Below are 14,996 nucleotides of genomic sequence, written 5' to 3'. Positions count from 1 at the left end.
TTACTTGGGAACTTGGGAAGAGTAAGGTAGGTCATATTAAGATTGATAAGAGGAAATTGTTCATCAATAGTGCCATATATACTGACATAGGAAAAACCTAGAACACAAAGTTTAAGGGATTTTTGGCCCATTAGTCTGGTGGGTAGTTTGTATAAGATCCTAGCCAAAGTGCTGCTAACAAACTTAAGACAGTCATGGAGAAGTTCGTATCATAAGTATCAAAATGTATTAGTACTAGGAAGACATATTTTCTTTAAAAAATATATATATATATATATATATAAGTTGTGTTTCAACTGTGTTGTTTGATGATAGTTAATGATTCTATGCCAGGTTTCTTTGGTAGCTTGAGAGGGTTAAGGCAAGGAACCCACTATTGCCTTTACTATTAATTCTAGTAATAGAGTTAATTAATGCTATGCTGATGTGGACATTAGAGGGTTGGATGGTGAATGGGTTCAGAGTGAATAGAGGCTCCACTGAAGAAATGAGTATCTTGCATAACTTATTTGCAGATGACACTATNTAAACTAAAGAAATATTGGTGGGTGGAAGAAGTTGTATATGTGCAAAGGTGGTCATCTTACCTACTTATTTCTTGTCTCTTTTTACCATTCCTTCTCATCATGACTAACATGATTTAGAGAATCGTACATAATTTCCTTTCAGAGGGGAGTGGGAGGGAAGATGGAGAGTTTAATTTAGTGAGAAGGGATAAAGAGTGCTATCCTATAAAGTATACGGGGTTAAGGTTTTGGAAAGTCACGGCTTTTAACCACACTATGTAGGGTTAGTGTTATGGAGATCTAGAGCAAATTTGATGCAGAGTTATTATGGAAAAATATGGGGAAAATTGGGAAAACAAAACTACATTTGTATTAAGAAGACCTCATGGATGTAGCTTGTGGAAAGAAATTCAAGCCAGTTGGGACAGATTCTATGTTTACTTGTCTTTTTTGGGTAGGGAATGGTAAGAGAATCAGGTTTTGGCATGAAGTTTGTTGTCGATCGTTCATTAAAGGATTTGTTCCTGGATTTATGTTTTATTGCTGTGGAGAAGGATGCTTAAGTACACTTTCTTGTTACTTTTGGAAGGAATAATAGAAACTTGTGCTAGAACCTAAGATCCATCAAGGACTTTCATGATTGGTAAGCTAAAAGAGGCAAATGAATTAACGGATCTGATTCAACTTATTTTGGACTCTATTGGGAAAGGACAGTTTAGCATATGATCCTATTACGAGTATCAGTAAAATGTGCTTACATGTATGTTCCCCTGGAAAGGTGTGTGGGCGTAGCAAGGTACCTCATAAGTATAAGGAGGCTTTCTTTTGTAGAAAGCAGCCTTGGATTCCATACTAACCTTGGATAATCTTATTAAGAGGAAGATGGTAATGGATGTATAATGTGCAAGTATAGTTGTGAAAATACATCATTTGCGTCTTCATTGTCCTACGTCTCAAGGGTCGTTCCTTTGCATTTACAGTTTTTGGAGTAATATGGGTGATCCCAAGGCGTGTGATAAACTTGTTTACAGGAGAGGAGCATTTGGTTGTCATCGAAACCATGTTGTCTGGCAGGCAACTCCTCATTATATAATCTGGACCATTTGGAGAGAGAAAGAGAGAAACCGTAGGACTTTTGAAACTGTGAACTTTGTTTGAATATTGCACTAGAATTGGGGGGGGGGGGGGGGTTCCTGTAGCTCTACAGTTGTATTTTTGGATCATGTGGATGTTTGTTTGAAATTCTAAGGAATCTTGTCATGTCCGTTTGACATTCTTTAAGCAAGCTCACCATTCTAAACTCTCCTTTCTTATAAAAAGATATCTTTTGAACAAATGGATCTTCAGCGCAATGAGCATATCATTGTTAGATATCCTTGCTTGTACTTTCTACTTGTAGTGAATTGGTAATTTATAAAATGCTATGTTGCTACATTGCCCTACAGATGAACTATTTCACCCCGCATAGCCACTAGGGTGTTTTTTTTTTTTAATTTTTTTTTTTTGCTTCAGCTACAGTACACATCTATATATAGATGTGTACTGTAGCTGAACATCTAAAATATTTAGATTTGCCACCACTGCTGCAGCGTGAGTTTTGTGTTTGTGTAGCTAAATTTTAGCAATATAGCAATATGGCTCCACTGCTGCAAGTGCTCTAAGACCTAGAGAAGATAAATTAATCTTCAGCTTGGAAAACAAGGAAAAAAAAGTGTTATCATGCAAATCAATGCATTCCTTTATAATATAAAACTCTGACAAAGAAAATGCCCCCCCTCCAAAGGGACAGTTTATTTACTCTGATCAGGATTATGCACATGCAAGTAAGACAGATGATGATTGTGACCTGTTAAGAAGAGTTAGATATTACTGAATTAGAGGTAAATGAATGTAAAGGCAAGCCATATATGTCATATGATTTATGAATGGCTTAGGGATGGAAAGTACAAACAACTCAATCGCCGCATTAGATGCCCCTTACGTACTAGTAAGAAGAAACAAGATCACTATACAAGGTCTACATAAGCATGTTTGGGAAGTAAGTAATGATTTCAAAAATGGAATTGAATAGATAAGGTGTATCACCTTGCCACAGCTATGGTTAAAGGCTTAGAGCTGCTTGACTTCTTTGCAGCTTTTGACCTCTTTTAGTTATTAATAAATCTAGTCATTGACCCGTTTGGTGCACGAAGAAGTTTCAATTACTTTTTTAATGTGTTTATAAATATATACATTTTTGGGAAATATTTTGCTATAACATTTTTATTCCTTTTTCAATTAGTATATGATTGGATCCATTTCCCATTTCTAACGACCAAACTAAGCAGGAGAATCCAAAAGGAACTCACAAGTCACAACCATGCGTGCAAGGAAAATAAAGAAGCAATTGATGGATTTGTTCAGAAAAAATGAAGAAGCAACTAAATAAGGGAGGGAAAAAAGAAATATAAACCAAAGGTCAAAATTGTTGAGAGTAAAAATTAAAGAACAGATTGATCATTGATGGATTTGTGAAGAAAATATAAAAACTATAAATAAAAAAAGGGGATCAAGGTGGTCATGAGTGGAAAATAAAGGAGAAATTGAGAGATTTATGGAGAAAAAAAAAATCTTAGAAGTAAGAGTAATTAAGGAAAAATATAATTAATGTAAGACACAGAGTTTGAACACTCCAAATCTGTGAAAAAGTCCAAAACCTCCTTTAATATATTATAATATAGATACTGAAATTTGATATGAGCTCTGATAACTTGTGATTCTTAGAGGCCAATGAAGACTTCCAATCACAAGCAACAAAATTAATATATACCGTAAAGCATCTCTAACAAACTTTAGAAAGTGGATCAAGATAAGAAACAGATATAATGGCTAATCTAGCGAATCAAATTGATAGAATATATGAATATATGTCTGAACAATTCTATAGTATAAGCACAATGAGAAGCGAAACAAAGCACGATTCAAATTTCATACTCCTTCCATTGAAATTGACTCAATGCGACACAGTTTCTCCCTCTCTTGGAAAATCAAATTTCTAGGATTGCGAATTGACCTAAATGTAGTAGTAGTAGATGGAATAGTAGTAGGTGATTGTTTACAGCGAAAGGACGACTTAGATTTTCAAACCTGAGCTCAAGGAGCCGCACAGATGGCGATCACAGCTCGATCAGATTGAGAAAGAGCATGAAGAAGAAAGTGGAAAGAGAGAGAACCAAAGCGAGCTCAAGAACCAGCTCGATTAGAGCAAATTGCTTGATCCTCTTGTTCTTGTGCCGCTCCCTCGCCAATTCTACCTTTACCTCCAGCATCTTCTTTTCCTGTCAGTCACGATTGAAGTTTAGAACATTCTCGAATTGAGAGAGAGAGAGAGAGAGAGGGAGAGATTGTTGACCTGGTGGTGGTGGTCGGCGGTGGAATTTGGGAGCGATCTGAGCGAAGAAAGTAGGAATGCGGCTTTGGCACATCGAATTGCGACTTTTGATTTCAGAGCTTCCTCTTTCTTTTCTATCTCTGCCTTCTCTGGTGATCCCTCCTCCATTCTCCTCTCTTTCTCTCTCTCTCTCTCTCTCTCTCTCCCTATCTCAGTTTGTTTTTGAATTTTATGATCTCTGATTCGGTAAAGCGAGCGAGGGAAAAGTGTGGCTTTTGAACTCTTTCATAGGCGGTTATAGTTATAGTTTTAGTCGAAGAGGCTGATTGATATTGGCAAGGCCCAAAAAGGCGCGTGTTTATGTGATAGGATCTTTGGAGTTTGGACCATCTTCTTGATTGATCCATGACATGGTTAATTTTATTTTATTTTATTTTTTGTAGTCAAGATAGATTTCTAATATATCGGTGTTTTCTTTCCCTACTATCATTGATTTTTTTGTGTTATAAACTAATATATTAATTGATTTTTATAGTGTATGTAAGGTTCAAACTTTAAATCTCTTATTTGATGATAATAAATTTTACTAATTAAATTAACTAAATTCCATTTAATGATGTACATACACTAATACATATACATATTCTTAGTTGGTTTCATGATTGATGTTATTAAATAAAATAATAATAATAATAATAATAATATGAGATATAATATTATAACATGATTTGTGAGTTTTTTAATTAAAAAAATTATATTTTTGAAGCTTTGATTGATGTTATTAAATAAAATAATAATAATAATAATAATAATATGAGATATAATATTATAACATGATTTGTGAGTTTTTTAATTAAAAAAATTATATTTTTGAAGCTTAAAATTTTGAGTTATTTTTATTTTATTTTTTAAGGTTTTTTTCTTTTTCTTTTTCACATTTTAGTTCACTCAATTTGATTTTGTTTTTTTTTTTTCTTTAAAGATCATTTTGTTCATGTTTTCAACTAATTTGATTGTTAAGAGAGAGAAAAACCAAAACAAACAAAATGTTTTGTAGGCATTTAACGGTCAAATCAATTGCAGAGAAGATGAATGACAATTTTTTTAAAACAAAATAAAATTTAATGGATCAAAATGAAAAATCTTAAACTTAAAGAATTAAAATGAAAAAAAAAAAGGTTTAAGTGTGATTTAGTCAAAATATTTTCATGCAAATTGTAGGGTCTGTTTGTGTAGCCCAAGCCCAAAAAATATGGGTTAAAGGCCCAGCGAACCCAGGACAATAAATTTGTAGAAAGTGGGCGAAAGAGCTAGGCTGGTTATGAAGTAAACAATGGTTGGCTAGGTTAATTGCAGTGATGATAATATGAAATAATGCCTGAACAACTCCATGAATGAATGTCTGAAGAGATGTTTTATTAAGTGAACAGTGATTGCAACATTCAGAGTTACAGTAAAACTTTTATTTCTTTCTTTTTTCTCTCCCCTCCGTCCCTTATTATCAGGGACCCTTCTTCTTTATATAGCATCCTCTCCTATCATCTCCATCGTCCACCTGTTCTTCATCTGCATATCTACTCAAATGCATGTCACGTCATGTGTCTACTTTAGTTCTTTGTGAGTAGCGGTAGCCGAGGTTACACTGTTCAGGGGTCTTCTCCACATAAATGCGGCCAGAAAAGCTGTTGCAGTGCATTAAATACGGTGGTAGCAGCTTTTCCTTTAGATATTTTTTAGTTCTGATCATCTCCGGATCCACGCAGAACTTATCATTATCATTGGGATTGTTAGGAAGATTATTCGGACCTTCCACACGTTTGTTTGATCAAGGCTATTTGTGGCCGAGGAGTAAGACGTTTTTGGACCAGTAGTGACCTCTTCGGACGGTACTCCCCCTTTACTTCTGGGCTTCCTGCTTCAGATGGGCCGCTCCAACCACCTATTGCTCCTCGAAAATATAATAGTCCTCAACAGGGTGTCTCGGGCCCATTAAGTAGGTTTGGGTGTGATTTAGTCCCCCTATTTTCATGTAAATTTATTGAGTTGGTAGTGTTTACAATTCTTTTAAGATTTAATGTTTAAAAAAAAATAGAAATGTATATTTAACTAATATATTTATTTTATATGTATTGATAAAAAGTTAGAAATATTTATTAAATTTCATTATATCTATGGTCAAAGTCCAATTTGGATCGAAAAGGCCCGCCAACGCAAAATAATGCTGGTTTCTGGTGAATTTGATATTTTTGCCACCACCACCACTTTGCAGAATAAAAACGAGTCCGAGATAACAACCAATCCCCAAGGGTATATAATTATAGACACCACTGAATTCTACTTCATAGTTAGTTCATACACTTCGCAAAAACAAAAAGCCTTTCCCTCTTCCAAACTCTCTCAAAACAAAACGCCTTTTTAACACAAACCCACCAAACCCAAAAGCTCCTCTGCTTTTCTTACTTTCCAAGAAACCATCCAATCCTCCCTCTCCCACTCATTCTTTTGCCAAAGTAGTAGTAATTACTAACAAAGCTTGTTAGTTAGCTTGAATTCTTTGGCGCTCAAAAAAAAGAAAAGAAAAAAAATGGCTCTCGAAAAGGACCAAGACTCCAACACTTTGCAATGGGAAGTGTCAGTGACATTGTCGACCAACCAACCCGTCATTGGCTCCAAAATCTCTATCACCGAGACCAAACTTGTCAGTTCATATCATACAATTGGCTCTCCACCACCACCACATTCTTTCGTTTACACCTGGTTCCTCCTCTTCTCTTTTTCCACTTTTATCTTCTTCTTTCAATCTTTTACTCCTTTGTTTCATTAAAAACCATGTGCTTATATAATTTACATGTTCCTGTATGCGTAACTCTCTGTTTGGTTGCGGAGACAAAAACAAGAAAAAGAAAAAGGAAGTGATATATTGAAAGACTAGTAAGCGGTATTAGACAGACTTGAGTGGATTCTTGAAACCAAATGGGCCATCAACACTTTTTGTTTGTTTTGGTTTTCTTGTTTGTTTGTTTGTCTGTTTTTGTTTTGTTTTGTTTAGTTCCATATTGCCTGTAAGATGGTTCAATCTCTTAGACATTGAGTTCTGTTTGGTAATCGAGAAAACAACCAAAATGAAAAATTGGGCTGTCCCGATTTCTGGTTTTAGGAAAATAATTTGGGCTGACGTGGGTAGACCTTTGATTTCTTTCATGTTTTTTTTTTTTTTTTTTTTTTACATGCGTTTGAAAACACACAAAAAAGCACTACCTTCAATGGAACCTTTTGGTGCGATGAAAAGAATGTTATTTAACACTGAAAAATGAAGCAATGATTGGTTGCAGTCAATGAAACTCAACACTGAATTTGTTACTCTTTCTTCTTTTTTTTTTCTTTTTTTTGTCCATCCATACTAAAATCCAATTGATACTGGCATTAACAAACACTACACCTCAATTCCAGAAATTAAAGATAGAAATGAGAGAGTGATGATAAAGAAAGTCCCTCTTTTCACATTTAACTGATTTGAGGACCATATCCGTACAACAAAGCCTTTATATGGCTATGCTACCATGTTATTTTGTTCTTCAAAACAAATGTCTATTTTTCTTGTACATTATGCTTCTTATTGCTTAATTTCAACATTGAATCATGAAAAAAAAAAAAAAAAAAAAACATGAAAGAAATCAAAGGTCTACCCACGTCAGCCCAAATTATTTTCCTAAAACCAGAAATCGGGACAGCCCAATTTTTCATTTTGGTTGTTTTCTCGATTACCAAACAGAACTCAATGTCTAAGAGATTGAACCATCTTACAGGCAATATGGAACTAAACAAAACAAAACAAAAACAGACAAACAAATAAACAAGANGGGGGGGGGGGGGTGGGGGTGGGGTAGCTAATTAGGCTGTTCAAAATTTATATTTAAAGAAAACAAACCAGATATTTACATAAAATGCAACTATGCTACAATGTGCATCACCATACTTATTCTTTAGAGAACATACTAATTCTTATATTTTCTATAAAAAATTTCTGGTGTTTGTCTTGCATATATAGCTGGGTTTCCCCGCTTTCTGCACTTTTCAATGAATTATTACTTTATAAATTTTTTTTTTAATAAAAAAATCTCATGCTTCTATAATTCTAAATCCAAGAATTAATTGTCATACATGTACAGTTAAGCCACAGTTTGGATAAATGAAAGCAAGATCATAATTAACTGAAAGTAGCTAAACTTATGACTGGGTTAGGTCAAGATAGGGTAGATAGGGGTTTAACATTTCTTGTTAGATATGTTAAACTGTTGTTTAGTTAGGTTTGTCAAATAGCAATTTCCATGTGTTAAATATACCTAAGATCAGATCATTACAAAGAACAAGTTACTAATGAAAATATCTGTAATAATATACATTAAATATATCTGATATCAATTAGGGGTAAGACTTCTTATGGTGAGTTCTATTGATAAGAAAAAGAAATGTCACCTTGAAAATTTTCATGTAATTAACAATTTTATCAACAGGAAGAAAACACAAACTATAAGCATCAGTAACAATCAATCTACGAATCATGACAAGAAAATCATGCTGCTACAACACTGGATATTGTTCAACAAAATTACAATGTGAAGCAAAGAAATCAATAGGGGTCAAGAAGCACTTCTCCTGGCAACTGTCCTCCAATCTTGCCCTAACAAGTTAAATTTTGTCAAACTTTCCAAATTTCAAAGCTTTACTTATAGCTCTTCTACAAATAATATATGTATATATATATATAGATAGATAGATAGATAGATACGCACACATTTTTGTTGATGTTACGAATGTAATTGATGAGAATTGTATCTGCAAATTGTCAACTTATGGTTACAGTTCTTCAATTTGTATCAGTGCATAAACAAGCTTCCTCATCAACTAAAAAGAAACAGAGCTAGCCTTTGTTCTTTGTCTCTGACATATAGCTAATATATGGATGTCAAGAAAAAACTGGTTTTATGTGAAATGAACTACTTATGTTCTAGAAACATGGATGGCACACATACAAGTACGTATGCTCCCAAATTTAGACAGTTAATTGGGTTGCTATTTCAAAGTTGCCACAAATAAATCATTTTAACAACACCCAAATAGACCCCTTCTTCAGATTATAAATCATTAAACCTTCCAACAGATTTATGTTTAGTACATACACACAAATGAATGAATGTAATCAAGTCAGATTTCAACCATACCCCGGATCCAGTTTTTTGTTTGTACATAACTGAGTATCCAAGTTTTTTCAGCTCAGGCTCAAAGAAATTTTCAAAATGGTCACACTCTACCTGCACATAAACAAGGAACAATATATAAGGAAAAAAGGCAGTATGCTACCAGCCTACCAGGCACACTAGATTCGTTTTTCATATTAAATATTCCAGAAAACATATGCAGATACACAGGTGAAAAAAAAATTTACCTCCTGAAGACAAAGTATATCTGCATCATATTTAATGATCTCTTCGAGCAAATTCTCTTGACGGTATTCCCATGAAAAAGCCCATTTTGGGCAGTAACCGAGAGCATTAATTGACAACGAATCAGCAAGGATATTATAGGTCAGCACACTAAAAACTACATCATTAGAAGATTGGGCTTTGAGATTCGAGTAGTTCAAAGTGTTCCGCAGACGGATCATTTTTCGAGGAGGATGAGAAGGTTTAATCACAAGATCAGTCACTACAATATTATCTAGTGACAAACGAGTACCCAGTGAAGAGTCTACAGCTGCAGCATGGAGCCTCAATTTAAAATCACAATCAGACAGTGTGGGTATATAAAAATTCGAGGAGCCCACCTTAATCCATATGTTATCTTCCCCCCAAAAAAAATAAAAATAAAAATAAAAATAAAAACCACATAAAGATTTTATGCTTACATATATTTAAATGTCAGTATACCTTTTTTTTTTTTCTTTTTTTTCTTTTTTATCATTTGAAAAATAAAATTTACTTATATGGTTGCAATATTTGGAGATGGAACTCATCCTGGGCTTTTTATGTTTCAATATTTTTGACACCCATCCATGCTTGCATTATCTCCTCTATATCTATAATAAATGTTTCGTAGATCAAGTCACAGAATATAAAATTCATTAATGTTTTTTTTTTATATGATCACTCTAATTGAATGATGATAAAATTCCTTATTTTTCATTACATTTAGCCTCACATCTCTCTAAGTTTATCAGGAAAATCAAATTATTAGATTTATCTTGCAGCTTTTTTTAGGCGAGACTGAAAAATCAACAAATCATGGGTGTGCAACATTTTATCATGGTAAGCTGTTCAAAGAAATTATGAAATATGAGGTGAAGAAACTGTAATCTGTGTGAATAAAATATGGTATTTAACTATTTATGAAAGGGCTTAATGACTCTGAACTGTTTATTGTAGCTTGAGTTTGATAAAGAGGCATTATCAGTGGTTAACGCTTTGGAGCCTAAAATCAAATTCAAAGGCAGCCATCGCCTTACATCAAAGGTGTTAATTTCTTATGTAGTCTTCACTGTGCTCTATCTTCCTAAATCTCTTGTTTCTGCATAATCTGTTCCTTTTGTCACCCTTTTTTTTTTGGCCGGTTTTGCAGGACAACGTTGCACTAGTTGTGGTATTAGAGTCTCTACAAAATGGCAGTAACAGGGATGCCTTTCAATCTAGAATATGCGTGGTACTGTATGTTTTTCATCTCCAACAGCTTTGATTATTTGCTAATTCTGGGAATGCTGACGCACTTAAGCCTTTTATCACCAGGCAAACATCCACACACATTGGAGTAAAGGTCATGAAGATGTAACATTGTTTCAGGTACCATTTAATATTGTTAGATTATGCCTCCAATTCCTAATTTAAATTGGTATAGGCTTCATTGGTCTGGAAAAAAAGGAAAAAAACATTATTATTGAAGAAGTAATTAATTGGGTGTTCCATTTTGATCAAGAAGTAGAATTGGCGCCTTATAAATAGGCATTGTTGTGATAGTTTGGTGGCCTTTGTTAAGGGTCATCCCACATGGAGAGAGGAGAAGAATTTTTAAAGAACATGAGTGAGTTTCTTTAAATAGTAGTTTGGTAGATTTTTGGGGTTGAATGATATCCATGTATGTGTGTTCAGATTTTGTTTGTTTTATTAGTGTGAGAGACTTATTGGAGTTTCGGAATTGAGTTTGTGTGTGAGGTTTGTGAATTAGTTTGTATTTGTGAGAGGTTTTATTTATGCTTGTGAGGTTTGTGAGTGGTGATTTTGTGAGTGTGTGAGTTTGGTTTGTGAGGTTTGGTTAAGTGTGGTTGTAATCCATAAACTTGAAAGTGAATTTCAATTGGCTTAACCAAACCATTTTAAACATTATTATCTTGCATGGGAGTTTATTTTTGTTTTGTTTGAAAATGCTTCCATTAACCCAAATCACAACAAATATGTAAATCTCTTCCTTGTATATATTTCGATTTGAAAAACTATATTGATTTGAATGTTTCTTCTTTTATGACATAAGGTTGTGCACCTTGTGAATGGACTTGAGAAAATTGCCCAGTCACAACAAATTCCTCTAATAATTTGTGGGGATTTCAACTCTCGTCCTGGAAGGTAAGTCTTTTGTTACTGGCAAAATGGCTCAAACTGAAAATACTTTGAAGTTGCTTATGAGCAACATTATTTTTTTTTTAAATGGAAGAAAATTTGTGTTCACCCTATACTATTTTTAGACTTTGTTGGTCTTTGTTTTAAATGATCAAGAAATTATTATCTGCTTTGACTTGCCCATCATGATTTAGTACCCTTGGACATTGATTTTCCTTCATTTGATGACTCTAATAAATGGTAAAAATGACAACAAATGAATCCTTTTTTTTAATAATAATATTCTACATTTTTTCTTCTTTTTTTTTGGGGGGGTGGTGTGGGCATGGCTAGCCCTAGAATATATAAACTCTCAGTCCCTAAAGCTTAAGCTAATACGTTGTGTCAAGATCACAGACAGATACACTTAGATTGACATCAATGACATGGACAGAAGATGAAATTGATTAATTTATTCAACATTGCAGTGATCCTCATAACTTTGTAGTCAAGGGCAGAGCTAATTGTATTTCTGAGAAGGCAAATGATCCATTGGGTATATTTCAGTATCTCAAGCTCCAACATTCACTGTCCCTGGTATGGCAATTGTTTTACTTATGATTTTTTTGGGATATTATAAATGCCCTTGCTATGTTTGGATGATATTCATTGTTTCTTGAAAATTTATATGCTGGTGGATGGTGTGGTTGTTGGTATTTTGTAGTCTGGCCATTTCAATGTTATTTTTGCTATAATCTGCATGTTGTGAATACTATATACTATTGTCAGTATATTGTTATTACTGGATTAAGTATTAATCCATGAAAATTTCTATTCCAGGTTAGTGCATATTCATCTTTCTTACATTCAGATGGGGTTGAAGAACATCGGAGGAAGATGAATAGCCAAACCAGTGAGCCTGCATTTACCAACTTCACCAATAAATTCTTCGGCACCTTAGATTACATATTCTACACAGGTATTCTGGATGTGATTTGTTACCTTACTTCATTTTTAGTATCTACTAAGAGTCCTGCCTATTAATAATTTGGTTTGCATTTAAGACAATTTTCGTCTCATTGGAATATCAATATTTTTATATAATCTGGTTTGCATTGATGACAACTGCTTTCTCATTGAACATTTATATTTCTCTAGTAATTAGGATTTAGGAAGCCTCGTACTGTACTGGTGAAAGCACATTTGCAATTTGTGCTCTCTAATTACAAGAAGCAAGGTTTCTAAAAGATGGCTTAGAGAATGACATAGGACGAAACCAAAAAGCTCACAAAAGCCAAACCCCAACTACACCTAAAGAGCTTTCCCTCAATTAACCAAGGATACAACATAGGAAGAAAACAAAGGGCTAGCTACATATTATCTAATATCTCCAAAGTCTAGGTGAAGATACAGGACTCAAAGTCCTTAACCAAATAGGATGCCTGTTTATTAAACTACCCGCACAAGAAAATGAAATAGGAAACACTGTTATTAAGCTTGGCTACGTGGAATTCCTGATAAACTTGAATAGGAAATGTCCACCGAATTATAACCAAAGTCGAGCCATGTCACCAAATCTCCACCTAGGTTTGAATTTGATTAAAACTTGCAAATGAAACTCTATACAAAATGAAATTCTTCAGCGCCTCCACCAAAGCCCCCAAGGGCTATTATTGATTGCAAACCCCAATAAAATCCAAATGATGCTTGAATTTGTGCAAGGTAGTGTTTTGTCTCTCTATTGAATACTAATGTTACTTTTAGTGGTTATAATGTAATAGGTTTAGATGTCGTTTCCCTGAACCAAATGAAATTTTTATAGCCAAAAATTTACCTATATGGATAATTTTAGTATCTTGTCAAGATTTCTTGGTGACATTTTCACCATGTTTTGTATATTCTTTGCATGTGATTGTTATGCAATCAAACCTATTGCTTAAGATGCATCGAATGCTAAACAAAATAAAGTATTGCATTCCATTTTTATAGTATATATTCATTGAAATGAGTCTTATCATGTGGCTGTATTGGGGCCTGTTTCGATATCAAAAATAAATTTAACTAATTATCTTCTGAGTGATTTTGAAGATTACTTCTCTTCATGGAAGAATCTGTGCTTTTAATATCTTAAGTGATCATCTTCCCATGCGATCAAATGTTTTATTGCTCAGTTTTGAATATAAGGAATGGCCACTAAGCACCTGTTTTCCTATGTCTGGGATATTGACTCTTTTGCAGTGTTGGAAATGCAAAAGAGAGACTGACATCCTCTAAATATTCTCAAATTTGTTTTAGTTTGATCCTTTTCACTGCAATTCTCAAACGGATTACTCTGCATCCCAAGGGGCCTTGACCTTGAAATCATATATTTTGGCATCTAGACAAACTTAATTTATTTCAGCTTAAATTCTCTTTCTTTTTTATGGTTGCAATGATTTTTTCTTTTACTTTGTGGGAGATATCCTCGACCTTCATGTACCTTCTTTCTTTAGGTGTCTAAATAGAAAAGTGCCTCTTAATTACTGTAATTTGAACTATTTGTAAGTATGTTTAATTTTGTTCCATGCTTATTTTGCTACTAACCATATGATGCTTCCCATCAGATAACAGTTTGATTGTTGAAAGTTTGTTGGAGCTTGTTGACCTTGAAAGCATTGGTAATAATGGTATTCCATCACCTACTTGGCCATCAGACCATATTGCCCTGATGGCAAGCTTCAGACTACGGCCACCTTCCCACTGGAGACCGAGCCCACCACCTTTTCCTCTAAACCCATGGCACTTAGCAGCACTTAGGTAGCACTGGTTACTTCTATAAGAAATTTACATTAGGATGGAAAGTAGAGTCTGGTAGTTTGTGTACAATACATGCATTTTTGCCTCAAATCATAGGTGTCATGATAGTGGTTATAGTGATGCCCAGCAACTCTGTTCCTAGATGTAATACTGTCATTCTTTGTTGTTCACATGATGGTTGTTATAGGAGCTGAATTTGTACTTCTTCCATGTAAACTGTATTACACATCCTTAACTCTAGCACAACTTTACATTTTTTTGTTGTATATTTGTATTAGTCACATAAATAATGGACAGTTTTACTAATGCAATTACCAGTGATTTCAGCCTGGGACACCAAATGGTGCATATCCTCGGCTCTAGCATACCCTTACAATACAGTATAAACACTAATCGAGTAGTGTTTATTACACATGTCTTAATGCACACATTTTTCATTTGTGTAAAAGTGTGTGCATTAAGGTATGTGTAACAATATTTATTCTAATCCATAAATTGCATGCCCATGCAATGGAATATTTACACAACTATATTTTTCAGGTAGGTGCAGTATTTTCGGGCAACACATCCATTCATGAGAAAAATCCACATCCATCCTAAGAAACAACACTTAAATACTGTACCTAAGTTTTGCCCATTAATAATTATAACTCATGGACTTGCCATTAAAATTTCATCTCTCCCTGAATGAAAGCAGCCAAGCTACACTATTCACCAACTTACAAATGGAAGCATATCCCG

At 34.1% G+C, this 14,996-nt stretch overlaps 1 protein-coding gene and 1 long non-coding RNA gene across 2 annotated transcripts; one reads left to right on the top strand and one right to left on the bottom strand.

The window, feature by feature from the left end:
• Positions 1 to 3,368: 3,368 nt before the first annotated feature.
• Positions 3,369 to 4,224, bottom strand: LOC112030443 (uncharacterized). Its single transcript, XR_010628501.1, has 2 exons — positions 3,898 to 4,224; positions 3,369 to 3,823 (listed from the first exon to the last, which is right to left on the bottom strand). It is a non-coding gene; the product is annotated as an uncharacterized LOC112030443 (long non-coding RNA).
• A 5,850-nt stretch (positions 4,225 to 10,074) lies between these two features.
• LOC112030447 (carbon catabolite repressor protein 4 homolog 2) lies at positions 10,075 to 14,510 on the top strand. Its single transcript, XM_065772116.1, has 8 exons — positions 10,075 to 10,181; positions 10,299 to 10,385; positions 10,492 to 10,572; positions 10,656 to 10,709; positions 11,395 to 11,486; positions 11,948 to 12,056; positions 12,300 to 12,438; positions 14,063 to 14,510. The coding sequence occupies exons 1-8, from the start codon at positions 10,158 to 10,160 to the stop codon at positions 14,257 to 14,259; spliced, it is 783 nt and encodes a 260-aa protein (XP_065628188.1). The 5' UTR covers positions 10,075 to 10,157; the 3' UTR covers positions 14,260 to 14,510.
• The last annotated feature ends 486 nt before the right edge of the window (positions 14,511 to 14,996 follow it).

This window comes from Quercus suber, unplaced genomic scaffold (genome assembly GCF_002906115.3).
Source record: "Quercus suber isolate HL8 unplaced genomic scaffold, Cork oak 2.0 scaffold_53, whole genome shotgun sequence".
NCBI lineage: Eukaryota > Viridiplantae > Streptophyta > Magnoliopsida > Fagales > Fagaceae > Quercus > Quercus suber.
Note: the sequence above shows the minus strand (reverse complement) of the source record. Positions and strands in the feature narration are given on the sequence as shown.

Excerpts from the sequence above, each read along its gene's own strand:
- LOC112030447 (XM_065772116.1), top strand. The coding sequence starts at position 10,158 with ATGGGTGTGCAACATTTTATCATG. Across the intron at positions 10,573-10,655 it reads TTCAATCTAGAATATGCGTG|GCAAACATCCACACACATTG; the intron begins GTACTGTATGTT and ends TTTTATCACCAG. Across the intron at positions 11,487-11,947 it reads TTCAACTCTCGTCCTGGAAG|TGATCCTCATAACTTTGTAG; the intron begins GTAAGTCTTTTG and ends TCAACATTGCAG.